The sequence below is a fragment of the Babylonia areolata genome, chromosome 29, assembly GCF_041734735.1.
Source record: "Babylonia areolata isolate BAREFJ2019XMU chromosome 29, ASM4173473v1, whole genome shotgun sequence".
Classification (NCBI taxonomy): domain Eukaryota; kingdom Metazoa; phylum Mollusca; class Gastropoda; order Neogastropoda; family Buccinidae; genus Babylonia; species Babylonia areolata.
In genome coordinates this window covers 8,248,516-8,267,345 of record NC_134904.1, presented here as the reverse complement: position 1 = coordinate 8,267,345, position 18,830 = coordinate 8,248,516, and the positions used below count along the sequence as shown (strand labels likewise).

Here is an 18,830-nt window from a genome sequence, read left to right as displayed (position 1 = left end):
GGAGATGGATGATGATGATAACAATGATGATGATGATAACGATGTGTCATTGCAACCCTCACCAGCAGACATGGAGGAAATGGATGATGATGATGATGATAACAATGATGATGATGATAACGATGTGTCATTGGAACCCCCACCAGCAGACATGGAGGAGATGGATGATGATGATGATGATGATGATGGAAATGACGTGTCATTGCTGCCCTGGCCAGTGGACACATAGGAGATGGATGATGATGTTAACGATGATGAGGATGATAATGATACATCATTGCAGCTCTCACCAACGGACACAGGGGAGATGGATGATGATGATGATAACAATGATGATGATGGAAATGACATATCATTGCAGCGCTCACCAGCAGACACAGAGGAGATGGATGATAATGATAACAATGATGATGATGATAACGATGTGTCATTGCAGCCCTCACCAGCCAACACGGAGGAGATGGATGATGATGATGATGATAACAATGATGATGATGATAATGACATGTCATTGCAGCCCTCACCAGCAGACATGGAGGAGATGGATGATGATGATAACAATGATGATGATGATAATGACATGTCATTGCAGCCCTCACCAGCCGACACGGAGGAGATGAATGATGATGATGATAACAATGATGATGATGATAATGACGTGTCATTGCAGCCCTCACCAGCCGACACGGAGGAGATGGAGAGCATGGAGAACGAGGACACCCAGCCCTCAGACGCCTCCCCTTTCAAAATGTCGGGTGGCCTTGAAGACAACTCCTCCCAGTCCTCCTGCCCCACACAGCCTGGGGACCAAGAGGCGGCCTTGGCCTCCACTTCATAGTTCATGGCATCAGGGCGACCTTGAAGACACCTCCTTCCAGTTCCCCTGCCCCTCACAGCCTGGGGACCTGGAGGCAGCCTTGACCCCCACTTCATAGTTCATGGGGTCAGGTTGTTTGGTGTGGGGCAGGCTGTGTGTGTGCAAGACGTTTCCATCGCCTACACCATGCTGTACACCACAGCACGAAACACAGCTAGCTGCCTGCAGGACTCCACATGCTATGCTTTGTGTCTGCAAGACGTTTCCATCGCCTACACCTGTGCTGTGGTGTACAGCATGAAACACAGCTAGCTGCCTGCATGTCCCCACATTGTGCTGTGTGTGTGCAAGACGTTTCCATCGCCTACACCCGTGCTGTGGTGTACACAGCATAAAACACAGCTAGCTGCCTGCAGGTGCCCACATGCTGTGCTGTGTGTCTGCAAGACGTTTCCATCACCTACACCTGTGCTGCGGTGTACAGCATGAAACACAGCTAGCTGCCTGCAGGTCCCCAAATGCTGTGCTGTGTGTGTGCAAGACGTTTCCATCGCCTACACCTGTGCTGTGGTGTACAGCATGAAACACAGCTAGCTGCCTGCAGGTCCCCACATGCTATTGTGTGTGTGTGTGCAAGATGTTTCCATCGCCTACACCTGTGCTGTGGTGCACAGCATGAAACGCAGCTAGCTGCCTGCAGGTCCCCACATGCTGTGCTGTGTGTGTGCAAGATGTTTCCATCGCCTACACCTGTGCTGTGGTGTACAGCATGAAACACAGCCAGCTGCCTGCAGGTCCCCACATGCTGTGCTGTGTGTCTGCAAGACGTTTCCATCGCCTACACCTGTGCTGTGGTGTACAGCATGAAACACAGCCAGCTGCCTGCAGGTCCCCACATGCTGTGCTGTGTGTGTGCAAGACGTTTCCATCGCCTACACCTGTGCTGTGGTGTACAGCATGAAGCACAGCTAGCTGCCTGCAGGTCCCCACATGCTGTGCTGTGCCCGTTGCCCTGTGGCCTGTGTGGATGTACAGTGCAGGATGACTGACTGGTGCCCTGTGGCATCATGTGTGTGTGTGTGGATATGGGGCACAGTGCAGGATGACTGACTGGTGCCCTGTGGCATGGTGTGTGTGTGTGTGGATATGGGGCACAGTGCAGGATGACTGACTGGTGCCCTGTGGCATGGTGTGTGTGTGGATATGGGGCACAGTGCAGGATGACTGACTGGTGCCCTGTGGCATGGTGTGTGTGTGTGTGGATATGGGGCACAGTGCAGGATGACTGACTGGTGCCCTGTGGCATCATGTGTGTGTGTGTGGATATGGGGCACAGTGCAGGATGACTGACTGGTGCCCTGTGGCATCATGTGTGTGTGTGTGGATATGGGGCACAGTGCAGGATGACTGACTGGTGCCCTGTGGCATGGTGTATGTGTGGATATGGGGCATAGTGCAGGATGACTGACTGGTGCCCTGTGCCTTCATGTGTGTGTGTGGATATGGGGCACAGTGCAGGATGACTGACTGGTGCCCTGTGGCATCCTGTGGATATGGGGCACAGTGCAGGATGACTGACTGGTGCCCTGTGGCATCATGTGTGTGTGTGTGGATATGGGGCACAGTGCAGGATGACTGACTGGTGCCCTGTGGCATCCTGTGGATATGGGGCACAGTGCAGGATGACTGACTGGTGCCCTGTGGCATCATGTGAGTGTGTGTGGATATGGGGCACAGTGCAGGATGACTGACTGGTGCCCTGTGGCATGGTGTGTGTGTGGATATGGGGCACAGTGCAGGATGACTGACTGGTGCCCTGTGGCATGGTGTGTGTGTGTGTGGATATGGGGCACAGTGCAGGATGACTTGACTGGTGCCCTGTGGCATGGTGTGTGTGTGTGGATATGGGGCACAGTGCAGGATGACTGACTGGTGCCCTGTGGCATCCTGTGTGTGTGTGTGGATATGGGGCACAGTGCAGGATGACTGACTGGTGCCCTGTGGCATGGTGTGTGTGGATATGGGGCACAGTGCAGGATGACTGACTGGTGCCCTGTGGCATGGTGTGTGTGTGGATATGGGGCACAGTGCAGGATGACTGACTGGTGCCCTGTGGCAACGTTGGATATGGGGCACAGTGCAGGCAGACTAACTGACCAAGGTGATGGTTGAAGTGCTCACCTCACTTGTTATTTCTCTCCACCATGTAGCCCCCTCCTCCCTGTCTGCCAGTCGACCGTTGTTGTCATGGCAACACAGGACTGAGGGAGGTGACAGATGTTGTATGACCCCCACCTCCCGGCTTTGACGACGCTTGGAGGAGTGGGACAACGGCCAGGGGACTGAACTCTTGGCTGTAATGGCACCAAGACATCGTCAGAAAACTTTTGTGTGTGTGGTTGAGGTGTTGTTGGTTGTTTTGTTGTTGTTGTTGTTGTTTTTTTTCATCACTCCCAAACGTGTTGTTGCATGTTGTATCCTTCCTGTTGTTATCTGACTGCTGACTGGAATGTCTGTGATGATGCTGATGTGAGTGTTGATGATGACGATGATGTCTTAATTAAACCAAATGGCAGGTGTTGCACACAGCATGATCTTTCCCCCTGTCCCTGTCTATATAGAGAAAAGATAAACCTGAAGTGTGATGAGGAGCAGGCAAAGAGGTTTGTGTCAAGTGAAAGTGCTGCCAACTGGTGTTGGCTGGACTGTGCTGCCCTGACTGCTTTACAGTGGGGATTATGGGGGGCTGGGCTGAGTGGTGTGTGTAACAGCTGTGTTGAAGTGGAGATGTGGTGTGTGACAGTGTTGTAAAGCTGTGTTGAAGTGGAGATGTGGTGTGTGTGTGTGTAGTAAAGCTGTGTTGAAGTGGAGGTGTGTGTGACAGTGTTGTAAAGCTGTGTTGAAGTGGAGGTGTGTGTGACAGTGTTGTAAAGCTGTGTTGAAGTGGAGATGTGGTGTATGTGTAGTAAAGCTGTGTTGAAGTGGAGATGAGGTGTGTGTGTGTCAGTGTTGTACAGCTGTGTTGAAGTGGAGATGTGGTGTGTGTGTGACAGTGTTGTAAAGCTGTGTTGAAGTGGAGATGTGGTGTGTGTGACAGTGTTGTACAGCTGTGTTGAAGTGGAGATGTTGTGTGTGTTGTAAAGCTGTGTTGAAGTGGAGAAGTGGTGTATGTGTAGTAAAGCTGTGTTGAAGTGGAGATGAGGTGTGTGTGTGGCAGTGTTGTACAGCTGTGTTGAAGTGGAGATGATGTGTGTGTTGTAAAGCTGTGGAGAAGTGGTGTATGTGTAGTAAAGCTGTGTTGAAGTGGAGATGAGGTGTGTGTGTGGCAGTGTTGTACAGCTGTGTTGAAGTGGAGATGATGTGTGTGTTATAAAGCTGTGTTGAAGTGGAGATATGGTTTGTGACAGTGATGTACAGCTGTTTTCTAGTGGACATGTGGTGTGTGTGACAGTGTTGTACAGCTGTGTTGAAGTGGAGATGTGGTGTGTGTTACAGTGATGTACAGCTGTGGAGATGTGGTGTGTGTGACAGTGTTGTACAGCTGTGTTGAAGTGGAGATGTGTGTGTGACAGTGTTGTACAGCTGTGTTGAAGTGGAGATGTGGTGTGTGTGACAGTGTTGTACAGCTGTGTTGAAGTGGAGATGTGGTGTGTGTGTTGTACAGCTGTGTTGAAGTGGAGATGTGGTATGTGTGACAGTGTTGTAAATCTGTGTTGAAGTGGAGATGTGGTATGTGACAGTGTTGTAAGTCTGTGTTGAAGTGGAGATGTGGTATGTGTGACAGTGTTGTAAATCTGTGTTGAAGTGGAGATGTGGTATGTGTGACAGTGTTGTACAGCTGTGTTGAAGTGGAGATGTGGTATGTGTGACAGTGTTGTACAGCTGTGTTGAAGTGGAGATGTGGTATGTGTGACAGTGTTGTACAGCTGTGTTGAAGTGGAGATGTGGTGTGTGTGACAGTGTTGTAAATCTGTGTTGAAGTGGAGATATGGTGTGTGTGTGTGACAGTATTGTACAGCTGTGTGAAGTGGAGATGTGAGCGTGACCGTGTTGTACAGCTTTGTTATACACTTCATGTGTGGTGTGGGTGTGGTAAAGGAGGAAGTAAGAGTTGTACTAACAGGTATCATGTGGTGTGGAGGAAGGGAGGGAATGGATCTTCGGAAAATTGTCCTCTGGGTGACTGTGGAGAGTGTGTGTGTGACGGGGGGGGGGGGGGGGGTAACTTTGATCATGGCATGTATAGTGCAAACACAGTGTGTACTTGTGCATGCTTATGGTCATGTGTTTCTGACAAAGGGGGATTGCTACTGGTCAGTTCAGTTTTTAACTCTCTGCAGAATGTGATAGTATTTAAAGCAAAACAAAGACATAGGGTGCAGAATGTGATAGTATTTAAAGCAAAACAAAGACATAGGGTGTTTGTTGATACATGGAAAGCTTTGTTATTGATGTTGATGAACAGTTCACTTTGGGTCATTAGGTTTTGTTAGCTGAAGTAATATGGGTTTATTTTTGTAATACCCTCCTTTTTCGCAATGCCTAAATTTGTAGACCCAAATTCCCCATGAACTTCTTTGCAAAACATTTCTTGTGCATAACTTAAGACAGTGGAAACTCTTAACTCATCGTGTGAATTTGACGTACCCTTGGCAGACCCCCTTGAGGGCTGAGGCAGTGTGTGATGAGATTCCCCTCCACCAGCTCCGTCACTTGGGTGCACTGCTCCCTTGTTCAGGTTGTTGGCCTCGTGTACTTCTAGGAGGAGCTCCCCATCCAAACCAAGCTCTTTATCAGGTTGTTGTAACCACCCTGCTGCTGCCGGAATGTTGTTCCACCCACATTGGGTGTTTCCTCTTTGCTTTGTTGGTTTGTGTCTTCTTCCAGGGAGACAGGACTGCATTCAGTTGATGGTCACATCTGTTGGCTGGGTATAGTTACCGTAACATGTATTAGTCACATCTGTTGGCTGGATATAGTTACTGTAACATGTATTAGTCACATCTGTTGGCTGGATATGTTACTGTAACACGTATTAGTCACATCTGTTGACTGGATATAGTTACCGTAACACGTATTAGTCACATCTGTTGGCTGGAAATGTTACTGTAACACGTAATAGTCACATCTGTTGGCTGGTGGAAATGTTACTGTAACACGTAATAGTCGCAACTCGTGGCTGGAAATGTTACTGTAACACGTAATAGTCACAACTCGTGGCTGGAAATGTTACTGTAACATGTAATAGTCACAACTCGTGGCTGGAAATGTTACTGTAACACGTAGTAGTCACAACTCATGGCTGGAAATGTTACTGTAACACGTTATAGTCACAGCTCGTGGCTGGAAATGTTACTGTAACACGTAATAGTCACAACTCATGGCTGGAAATGGTACTGTAAAAGAACTGACACCATGTCAGACACAGACCTTTGAAAAAAAAAAAAAAAAAAAGTTTCTTAATGTTGCTCAGTCAAAACAGTTTAATTATTTTTGAAACTGCTTGAAAGTTTTGTTTAAGAGCAAGGAAAAGAAAGAAGGTGAAAGTGAAACGTTGCTTTGTTGACGAGACATATTTGATGTGATTGGTGTTGAAAGGGGAAAGGGGTCCACATAGTGTGTTGAAGTGACAGCTGCTGAGGTTGATGTTGACAGCAGGACAGTCAGGACCTGACTGAATATGTATACTGTCTTGGCTTTCTATAGCTGTGATCTCAGTGTTACTGGGTGTTGTGTACGTGGGGTGGAGGAAGTGGCGGGGGTGGGGGGGGGTTGCGGGGGTGGGGGGGGGTCCCATGATGGCTGGATGCGACAAGGGAGGGAAAGGGGGGGCTGGGATGGAAGACAGGGGACAGTGTCAGCAATGCAACAGTGTGTGTGTGTGTGAGAGAGAGAGATAGAAATTGGAACGGTTGGGAAGGGGTGACTGACAAAACATGGACGCAGCAGGAAGGTGTGATACAGTGAATGTCTGCCCACATCAAGGTAACATCAAGGTGTGATACAATGGATGTCTGCACACAGCAACAAGGTAACATCAAGGTGTGATACAGTGGATGTCTGCACACATCAGGTAACATCAAGGTGTGATACAATGGATGTCTGCACACAGCAACAAGGTGACACCAAGGTGTGATACAGTGGATGTCTGCACACAGCAAGGTGACACCAAGGTGTGATACAGTGGATGTCTGCACACAGCAAGGTGACACCAAGGTGTGATACAGTGGATGTCTGCACACAGCAAGGTGACACCAAGGTGTGATACAGTGGATGTCTGCACACAGCAACAAGGCAACATCAAGGTGTGATACAGTGGATGTCTGCACACATCAAGGTGACATCAAGGTGTGATACAGTGGATGTCTGCACACAGCAACAAGGCAACATCAAGGTGTGATACAGTGTAACCAGCAGTGGATGTGTGCACGCAGCAACAAGTGGACATTAATTTTACCCTTGATTACTGCATTACTACATATACATCACTGTATTTTGTCAGAAAGGTTAATACTTTGAACACATCTGCCATTGTTTTCTCTCTAAACTCAATTCTTTCTGTGCACAAAGTGTGTTTTGAAGATCTTTGTTTTATGTGTAATGTAACCTCAGTGTTTTTGGCAAAGCATGTTTGTGCGGTTTTGTTTTTTTTTGTTTTGTTTTTTATTGTTTGTTCTGGTATTTTTTACCTGTTTTCTGTTGTGTGAATGTGTATTGATGAGTGTAATTTGAAAATCATATGTGAAATTTAATAAATGTTGATATGGGAATAAGTGTAAACACAAAGAAAGTCTCACTTTGCTTTCTCTCTCTCTCTCTCTCTCTCTCTCTCTCTCTCTCTCTCTCTCTCAATGTATAAGGTGAAATGTAAAAAGTGAAATGGGGATGTAGAAAAAATGAATGTATAATTCACTGTTAAAAATTACATGACACCGTAGCATGATAGATTAGTATTTTATGACTGTACAATCTCTTAATCTTATTTAAGGAGAGAATTGCTTTATGATTTTTTTTTTTTCATTTGTCATGAGTTTGGGTTTATTCTCTGATTCAGAAAAAAAAAGTTACCAAGATAAATCTATACACTTTGCCAAGAGTACAGGTTTAGAGTTAGGTGGGTACCAGATTCCAGACTGACACTATAGGGCAACAGAGAAGCTTTCTTCACTGGAGAATTGCTGGCCTCTGAACATATGATACAGTATAGTACATATACATAGGGCATCTGTCTCTCACAGTCACATGCCTGCTTGTTATTACATGCTACTGCTGTGCTGTGTCTGAGAATGACCTGTGCAAGGAACAGGATAGCCTTTGTTCCTTTGTCAAACAATGCCATGCCTGTGGAACTTTGCTCAACCTTTACGTGCAGCTTGTTCTAACACATCTATCTCATCCCCCCTTGTTTTCCCAGGGTAGATGTGGTGTAGCATGTGAAACCTTCAAACTGAAAGAAAAAGAAAAAAAAGAAGCCAAACGAGACAGTGATGGGCAGCAGCTGGACTATAGGGAAATATAGGAATGGGTAGAACTGAACTTTCACTTTTTTTTTCTTTTTTTTGTTTTATCTATCTCATTGAACTGTATATCATTGTTTCATGTTTTGATCATCTTCAGCATCATTCAGTAGGGGATGAATGATAGTCATGGTGTATTTGTGTTCAACACATGTTAATTGTATCTGGCTTTTATCTGATTTAGATTTGCCCATGTGACAGAGAAAATATGTTTTTGTTGTTAATTGTATCTGGCTTTGATCTGATTTAGATTTGCCCATGTGACAGAGAAAATATGTTTTTGTATGAAATCAGACCCAGACACATTTTATTTGTCGAAAACCTACCAAAGGAACTATGGATACTAAATGTGTGTGTGTGTGTGTGTGTGTGTGTGTGATTTTTGTTGATCATTGATGAACAGTGCAGCTAAAGAAAGTAAAGGTGTGAACAGTTGTGACAGCTGTTCCTTGCCAAAGCCCACATGAACTTGTACGTTGGATCCTTCAACATTCTGTCAGCCTTGTGTAGACACCTCATAAAACAGATTTTTATTTATTTCATTTTTATTTTTGTCTCATTTTTCTCACACCTGCAGTGAACTGAGCATAGTGTGACAATTGTGTTTGGTGAAGTGGAGCTGTGTTGTAAGCCCAATTCGCTGGCAAACCTACTGTTCCTGTGCACTCGCTGTGAATTGAGCCGAGAGATAACGCATTCACGGTTCTGGCTCTTTTTAATTTTTTTTCAGTCTGTTTAACTTGGTGGTGTGTTCATTCACAACAACAGAGTAGTTGGAACAAATTATTCCAAAAACCATGTACAGGATCTTTTTCTGAAATGTATTTGTAAACCAAAAGTATCTGTTTACGATTCAGCCTTGTCAGGTTCCACACAAATTCATTGTTTATCTCGTTTTCGCTTTTTACAATGTGAAATTAGCAGAGCATAATGCATTACACTTTTTTGTTTCTTTTCAAAGTCCATATTATGTGTGAATCATTTCATTAAGTCAGTTTTTATAATGTGCCAACTTAAGTTTAGTGTGCTCCTTATCACACACACACACACACACACACACACACACACACACACACACACACACTGTCTCTCTCTCCCTCTCAGCACCTGAGACTTTAGTGATGCTAGTCTCGCTCCAAGTCTGTCCTCCAGCCCGCCGACAGCTTTCTTCAGTGTGTCATCAGCGACTGTGGGGTCAGGGTTTTTCTCCACGTCCCCACTAAGGAGAATACGGCGACATGAGAAAAAAACATTTACTGATAGCAGCACAGCTGCGCCAGTGTATTGCATGGAGAAAAGGAACAACTGCTGGCATGTTGCGTCATTTTCAGCAGGAATCGACGTAAGACCAAGAGTCTCATGACGCAGCACGAAGTCTACAGAAATAACAGACACTGGGCACTGCATGGCTATTGACATCATCTCTTTCATGTTGAACACAGGGACAGAAAGAGTCCACAAAGACAGATAACATAGCAGTGCATCACCAACACCTGCCTTCCTCCCCTGGGTTGATGAATACACATTTAACTCTTTTATCCGCGACCCAGCAAACACTTGGCAAAAACGCCCTACTCTGGCCCTCCACAAGTCCAAACAATCATTTTCAATACAATCTCAAATACAAATTTAATTTCCTTTATGATACAATTTCAAATCTCTCTCTCTCTCTCTCTCTCTCGCTCTCTCTCTCACACACACACACACACACACACACACACACAGGCATGTACTGGTGTAAAAATACTGGTTTTAAAAACTGCAACTAACCTCAAGAAGAACAAACAAACAAAAATTGTTAAAATCTGGTTTGGATTTCCTAACAGGTACCCAGCTCTAGATCTCAGGTTACCATTCCTCCTTCTGTTGGTGCTGCACTGTAAGGTCATCATCACTGTCGTCACTGCTTGATCATCATCATGGTCATTGCATGGTCATCATCACTGCTTGATAATCATCCTGGTCATGGCATGGTCATCATCATCGTCATCACTGCATGGTCATTATTGTCGTCATCACTGTATGGTCATCATCATCATCACTGTATGTTTATCATTAGCATCATCAAAGTATGGTCATCATAATCATCGTGTGGTCATCATCATGACAGCATCTCTGACAGTCGGCAATGCCAATATAGTGGACATGGTGGAGTCAGGCATCTGCTCTTTTTCAACTTTTTTTTTTTTTTAAATTACAGATGTGGTACAGTGTACATGATCAGTGTGTGGTGCAGTGTACATGATCCGTGTGTGGTGCAGTGTACATGATCGCTGTGTGGTGCAGTGTACATGATCGGTGCGGTGTGGTGTGGTGTGCATGATCAGCGTGGTGCGGTGTACATGATCAGTTTGGTGCAGTGTACATGATCTGTGTGGTGCAGTGTACATGATCAGTGCAGTGTGGTGCGGTGTACATGATCAGCACGGTGCAGTGTACATGATCAGCGTGTGGTGCAGTGTACGTGATCAGTGTGGTGCAGTGTCCATGAACAGTGTGGTGCATGATCAGTGTGGTGCAGTGTACATGATCAGTGTGTGGTGCAGTGTACATGATCTGTGCAGTGTGGTGTGGTGTGCATGATCAGCGTGGTGCGGTGTGCATGATCAGTTTGGTGTGGTGTGGTGTGCATGATCAGCATGGTGCGGTGTGCATGATCAGTGTGTGGTGCAGTGTACATGATCAGTGCAGTGTGGTGTGGTGTGCATGATCAGCGTGGTGTGGTGTGCATGATCAGTGTGTGGTGCAGTGTACATGATCAGTGCTGTGTGGTGCGGTGTACATGATCAGTTTGGTGCAGTGTACATGATCAGTGTGTGGTGCAGTGTACATGATCAGTGTGGTGTGGTGTGCATGATCAGCGTGGTGCAGTGTACATGATCAGTGTGGTGCGGTGTGCATGATCAGCGCGGTGCGGTGTACATGATCAGTTTGGTGCAGTGTACATGATCAGTGTGTGGTGTATATGATCAGTTAGGTGCAGTGTACATGATCAGCGTGGTGCGGTGTACATGATCGGTGTGGTGTGCATGATCAGCATGGTGCAGTGTACGTGATCAGTGCGGTGTGGTGTGGTGTGCATGATCAGCGTGGTGCAGTGAACGTGATCGGTGTGGTGTACATGATCAGTGTGGTTCAGTGTACATGATCAGTGTGGTGCAGCGTACATGATCAGTTTGGTTCAGTGTACATGATCAGTGTGTGGTGCAGTGTACTTGATCAGTGTGTGGTGCAGTGTACAAGATCAGTGTGTGTGCTTTGAGGCCTCCATGAAACAAAAAAAATGACCTCTGGTGACAGGAGGGAGGAGGTGTGGGGTGGCAGAGAGTGAAACCCACTTTACATCACCTTTCTTTCCCACAATCACTTATTGATGGAATTACACCAATGATTTTGGTAGAACGTTGTTTTACCATGTGTACAGATTACAATGCACCTGGCGGAATGCAATATATTATGATTACAAAGGTGTTGCTGTTGGTATCATCAGCTGATTTACAATGATGGTGTGTTCAAATGCACCAGTACTGTTGCCCTTGTTAGTTCTGAAACATCTGTTATACTAGTGCACCAGCACCCTTAATGTTGTTGGCTGTGAAACATGTTTGACAGCACCTGCATTTTAGTTCTAGTGCACCAGTACTGTTACCATTGTTAGCTGTGAAACGTCTGTTCTACTAGCACACCAATACTGTTGCTGTTAGCAAAGAAACATCTGTTCTGACGCATCTGTACTGTTGTTTTAGTACAACAGTACTGTTGGCCATTAAGCCATGAGTCATCTTCTAATGCACAAGTATTGTTGTAGTACACCAGCACTGTTGCCATTGTTAGATGTGAAACATTTGTTTTAGTGCAGCTGCACTGCTGTTAGCGGTGAAACATTACCTCCGTGACTGTTCCAAGTGTGATAACGTGTGTCCTGCTGTCATCACATCTCAAGAGTCGCTGCCACATGATGTTCAGGGCTAGGAGGTAGTATACCTGTTGTATGTGTGGACACTGCAGATTGGATCAGAACGTGCAGGATTATTGACCTTGTCAAGGTCCTCAGGACCCCCTAGAATGATGGTAAAGAGTCAGTGGGACCCCCTAGAATGATGGCAAAGAGTCCCTGGGACCCCCTAGAATGATGGTAAAGAGTCCATGGGACCCCCTAGAATGATGGTAAAGAGTCCATGCGACCCCCTAGAATGATGGTAAAGAGTCCCTGGAACCCCCTAGAAAGATGGTAGAGTCCATGGGACCCCCTAGAATGATGGCAAAGAGTCCATGGGACCCCCTAGAATGATGGTAAAGAGTCAGTGGGACCCCCTAGAATGATGGCAAAGAGTCCCTGGGACCCCCTAGAATGATGGTAAAGAGTCCATGGGACCCCCTAGAATGATGGCAGAGTCCCTGGGACCCCCTAGAATGATGGTAAAGAATTCATGGGGCCCCCTAGAATGATGGTAAAGAGTCCCTGGGACCCCCTAGAATAATGGCAAAGAGTCCATGGGACCCCCTAGAATGATGGTAAAGAGTCCATGGGACCCCCTAGAATGATGGCAAAGAGTCCCTGGGACCCCCTAGAATGATGGTAAAGAGTCCATGGGACCCCCTAGAATGATGGCAGAGTCCCTGGGACCCCCCAGAATGATGGTAAAGAGTCCATGGGACCCCCTAGAATGATGGTAAAGAGTCCCTGGGATCCCCTCAGACTGATGGTAAAGAGTCAGTGGGACCCCCTAGAAAGATGGTAAAGAGTCCGTGGGACCCCCTAGAATGATGGTAAACAAATCCCTGGACCCCCTAGAATGATGGTAAAGAGTCCATGGGACCCCCTAGAATGATGGTAAAGAGTCCATGGGACCCCCTAGAATGATGGTAAAGAGTCCATGGACCCCCTAGAATGATGGTAAAGAGTCCCTGGGACCTCCTAGAGTGGTGGTAAAGTGTCCCTAGGACCCCCTCAGAATGGTGGTAAAGAGACCATGGGACCCCCTCAGAATGATGGTAAAGAGTCCCTGGGACCCCCTCAGAATGATGGTAAAGAGTACCTGGACCCCCTAGAATGATGGTAAAGAGTCCATGGGATCCCCTAGAATGATGGCAAAGAGTCCCTGTGACCCCCTAGAATGATGGTAAAGAGTCCATGGGACCCCTCAGAATGATGGTAAAGAGTACCTGGGACCTCCTAGAGTGGTGGTAAAGAGTACCTGAACCCCCTAGAATGATGGTAAAGAGTCCATGGGACCCCCTAGAATGATGGTAAAGAGTCCATGGGACCCCCTAGAATGATGGTAAAAAAATCCCTGGACCCCCTCAGAATGATGGTAAAGAGTCCATGGGACCCCCTAGAAAGTTGGTAAAGAGTCCGTGGGACCCCCTAGAATGATGGTAAAAAAATCCCTTGACCCCCTAGAATGATGGTAAAGAGTCCATGGGACCCCCTAGAATGATGGTAAAGAGTCCATGGGACCCCCTAGAGTGATGGTAAAGAGTCCCAAGGACCCCCTCAGAATGGTGGTAAAGAGTCCATGGGACCTAGAATGATGGTAAAGAGACCATGGGACCCCCTCAGAATGATGGTAAAGAGTCCCTGGGACCCCCTCAGAATGATGGTAAAGAGTACCTGGACCCCCTAGAATGATGGTAAAGAGTCCCTGGGACCCCCGAGAATGATGGCAAAGAGTCCCTGGGACCCCCTAGAATGATGGTAAAGAATCCCTGGGACCCCCTAGAATGATGGTAAAGAGACCATGGGACCTTCTCAGAATGATGGTAAAGAGTCCCTGGGACCCCCTCAGAATGATGGTAAAGAGTCAATGGGACCCCCTAGAAAGATGGTAAAGAGTCCGTGGGACCCCCTAGAATGATGGTAAAAAAATCCCTGGACCCCCTAGAATGATGGTAAAGAGTCCATGGGACCCCCTAGAATGATGGTAAAGAGTACCTGGACCCCCTAGAATGATGGTAAAGAATTCATGGGGCCCCCTAGAATGATGGTAAAGAGTCCCTGGGACCCCCTAGAATAATGGCAAAGAGTCCCTGGGACCCCCTAGAATGATGGTAAAGAGTCCATGGGACCCCCTAGAATGATGGTAAAGAGTACCTGGACCCCCTTGGCCCTAGAATGATGGTAAAAATCTCTGCACCGCCTAGAATACTGGAAAAAGTCCCTGGCGCCTACACTATTTTTAACCAAAAGTAATAAGAAGCTGTGTGTGATCTGTATTGCACTATGATTGGCCGTCATGACCATCAGGTTCTGTGAGCAGGTGGTGGAAACAGTGAAAACAGAGAAATAGCTGCACATACACACATCTACATGTATATATATGCACGCACACTAACGATGTACATGAAAAAGTAGTTTGATTGCTAACTTGAAGTAGTGGATGGAAAGGGGGTGTTTGGGGGGGGGGGGGGGGGGGATGTCTGTTACTGCATCAGCTGGCTTGATATGCAGTGCATTCGTAGTTCATCCAGCATGTGATGGTGTGAATGGTGTATCATTGTGTCCGTCTCTGTGTGGGGTTATATTCTTCTTAAGATATGTGTGTGTGTGTGCAATAGATATGTATATGTGTTGACTATTGTGTGTGTGTTAACAATAGTGTACAGACAGGTGTGCATTGGTAATTGTGCATGTGTGTGTGTGTTGATAAATGTGTGGTTGTGAGCTGAGTGTGTGTGCATCCGCGCCAGTGTATGTATAGTATTGAGGTATGCAGCAGCCAGCATGCTAGTGCCATGTGTGCATGAAGAATTACACGTCACAATGTTTTTCTCTCTTGATGAGCATCATCTGTTGTATTAAACAAGCACTTAAAGTTGACGATGTTTACTGTGATGTTTTGGGTGTACAGTTCACCAGGACAATATCTTCACTCACCTGTACAGCTTTCTTACTGAATCATGACTGGGAGAACAAAAATTGTACTTTGGATAAATGTTATTATATTTTGTGTACTTTTTGCTTTGAAGAGTATAAAATGATTTTTATAGTCTATGTGTTCTTCTGTTCATGATGAGTAGAGAAAAGTGATATAAAGGACTCCTCACCTTAAACATTGAAAGTGTGAATAATCATGTATGTGCATGTAGTGTGCATGTGTATGCATGTTAGTGTGTGTGTGTTTGAGTTTCTGTGTGTGTGTGTGTATGTGGTGGCATGCCCATGCTATAAGCACCATATGATTCAGGTTTGTGTGTCCATCTGAAAAGCTGTTGATGCTTCTGTTCACCACAAGTCTCTGACTGGGAAGCATGCTTGAGTTACCTTAGCAGTGCTGAGGGAGCATGTTATAGCGCTGAAAATTTTCCTGAACTCCGTATACGCTAATTCCATGCATAAAGGAACATTCTGAACGCTAAGCTAAAGAACACTTAGTACTGCAATTATGGCTTGTGGCAGGCAGTCTGCTGTGTGGACTGTGTGCCAATGGATTGGTTAGTGGATGTTTTGATGGTTTGACTTGACCCAGTGTGTGTATGGATTGGCGAGTGGACGTTTGAATGGTTTGACTTGACCCAGTGTGTGTATGGATTGGTTAGTGGACATTTGGATGGTTTGACTTGACCCAGTGTGTGTATGGATTGGTTAGTGGACGTTTGGATGGTTTGACTTGAACCAGTGTGTGTATGGATTGGCTAGTGGACGTTTGGATGGTTTGACTTGAACCAGTGTGTGTATGGATTGGCTAGTGGACGTTTGAATGGTTGGACTTGAAGCAGTGGATGTATGGATTGGCTAGTGGACGTTTGGATGGTTTGACTTGACCCAGTGTATGTGTGGTTTGGTTTGACGTTTGGATGGTTTGACTTGAACCAGTGTGTGTATGGATTGGCTAGTGGACATTTGGATGGTTTGACTTGACTCAGTGTGTGTGTGGATTGGTTAGTGGACGTTTGGATGGTTTGACTTGAAGCAGTGGATGTATGGATTGGTTAGTGGACGTTTGAATGGTTGGACTTGAAGCAGTGGATGTATGGATTGGCTAGTGGACGTTTGGATGGTTTGGTTTTAACCAGTGTATGTATGGATTGGTTAGTGGACGTTTGGATGGTTTGACTTGAACCAGTGTATGTATGGATTGGTTAGTGGACGTTTGGATGGTTTGACTTGACCCAGTGTGTGTATGGATTGGTTAGTGGACGTTTGGATGGTTTGACTTGACTCAGTGTGTGTATGGATTGGTTAGTGGACATTTGGATGGTTTGACTTGACTCAGTGCGTGTATGGATTGGTTAGTGGACATTTGGATGGTTTGATTTGACTCAGTGTGTGTGTGGATTGGTTAGTGGACGTTTGGATGGCTTGACTTGAACCAGTGTGTGTATGGATTGGCTAGTGGGCGTTTGGGTGGTTTGACTTGACAGTGTATGTATACCAATGGATTATGACTAGAAGTAGATGGTTGACATGACCCAATGTATGTAAACTGTACTTATGGATGATGGATGTGTGACATGTCCCAATGTATGTATGTACCAATGGATGTATGACAAGACCTATTGTATGTATGTACCAATGGATGTATGACAAGACCCAGTGTATGTATGTACCAATGGATGTATGACAAGACCCAATGTATGTACCGATGGATGTATGACATGACCCAATGTATGTATGTACCAGTGGATGTATGACATGATCCAATGTGTGTATGTACCAATGGATGTTTGACATGACCCAATGTATGTATAAACCATTGGATGAATGACATGACCCAGTGCATGTTTGTACCAATGGATGTATCACATGACCCAATGAATGTGTGAACCAATGGATGTATGGCATGATCCAACGGATCGTATGACAAGACCCATTGTATGTATGTGCCAGTGGATGTATATGATCCAGTGTATGTATGTACCAATGGATGTTTGACAAGACCCAGTGTATGTATGTACCAATGGATGTATGACTAGATGTTTGACATGACCCAATGTGTATACGTACCAATGGATGTATGGCATGATCCAATGTATGTATGTACCAATGGATGGATGACAAGACCCATTGTATGTATGTACCAATGGATGTTTGACATGATCCAATGGATGTATGAACCAATGGATGTATGACATGATCGAATGTATGTATGTATCAATGGATGTATGACATGATCCAATGTATGTACCAGTGGATGTATGACTAGGTGTATGACATGACCCAATGTGTGTATGTACCTCTACATTTGATGTTTCCCTTGCTCTCACCCTGTCATTGTCAGACTTTAATTTCTTCGGTGCTCTTGTGTCATCTCATTTTACTGTCAGCAAATGGAAGTCGCTGTTTTGAAGATGCATACATTCTGGATGAAGACGATTTAATGATTAAAAGTACATTGCTGTGGTGAATAAATAGAGTGTGTGGCATCACTTTTTATCTGTGTTCAGATGTGTTGTGAGAAAGTGTGAACGCATCCCATGATTTTTTTTTTTTTTTTTTTAAACTGTCACACCACATTTTGGTGTCACCATGGTGCAATACTACCCACACTGTTTTTATTTTTCTTTATGTCTTTTATCATCAGACTGGGTTTTTCTGCAGAATTTTGCCAGGGACAAACCTTTGGTTGCCAAGCGTTCTCTTTTTTTTTAATTATTATATCTGTGAGTGTATTTGCTTTGCTATCAAAGTGGATTCTTCAACAGAATTTTGCCAGGGACAACCCATTTGTTACTGCCAGTTCTTTTACATGCACTTAGTGCGTGCTACACACGGGACCTCAGTTTATCATCTCACCCAAAAGAGAAGGACCTAGTTCACCACCCAATGTTTAGGTCATGCCAAATTCCGGGTCTGAATAAAGGACTTAGACTGGAACCTGTGGACACTAACTTGCACTTCAGGCTGTAGCTATCAGTCACACACTTCAATCCATTACTGGCTGTAGCTACCAGTCACACACTTCAATCCACTACTGGCTGTAGCTATCAGTCACACACTTCAATCCACTACTGGCTGTAGCTATCAGTCACACACTTCAGTCCACTAATGGCTGTAGCTATCAGTCACACACTTCAATCCATTACTGGCTGTAGCTATCAGTCACACACTTCAATCCATTACTGGCTGTAGCTATCAGTCACACACTTCAATCCACTACTGGCTGTAGCTATCAGTCGCATCCACTACTGGCTGTAGCTATCAGTCACACACTTCAGTCCACTACTGGCTGTAGCTATCAGTCACACACTTCAGTCCACTACTGGCTGTAGCTGTCAGTCACACACTTGAATCCACTAATGGCTCGCACACACACACACACACACACACACACACACACACACACACAAAACACACAAACACATACAAAGAATGAGAAAGTAACTTTTCATTTTCTAATGACGAACAAATCCATATCGACACAGTCACAGATACCATGTCTTAGTGAACAACCGTGAAAATGGGAAATGAATGAACACACACACCACAAACCACACCACACCACCACAAATCAAACTACACCACAAACCACACATCACAAACCACTCTACACAAC

General features: G+C 45.5%; 1 protein-coding gene across 2 annotated transcripts in view; it reads left to right on the top strand.

Moving 5' to 3' along the window:
- Positions 1-2,339, top strand: part of LOC143274591 (uncharacterized) — a 45,463-nt gene extending 43,124 nt beyond the window's left edge. For both annotated transcript variants that reach the window (XM_076578450.1, XM_076578449.1), the window contains exon 17: positions 671-2,339. In XM_076578450.1, coding sequence (XP_076434565.1) covers positions 671-838 — 168 coding nt within the window. In that variant the 3' untranslated portion in view covers positions 839-2,339. The remainder of the gene's footprint in view (positions 1-670) is intronic.
- The last annotated feature ends 16,491 nt before the right edge of the window (positions 2,340-18,830 follow it).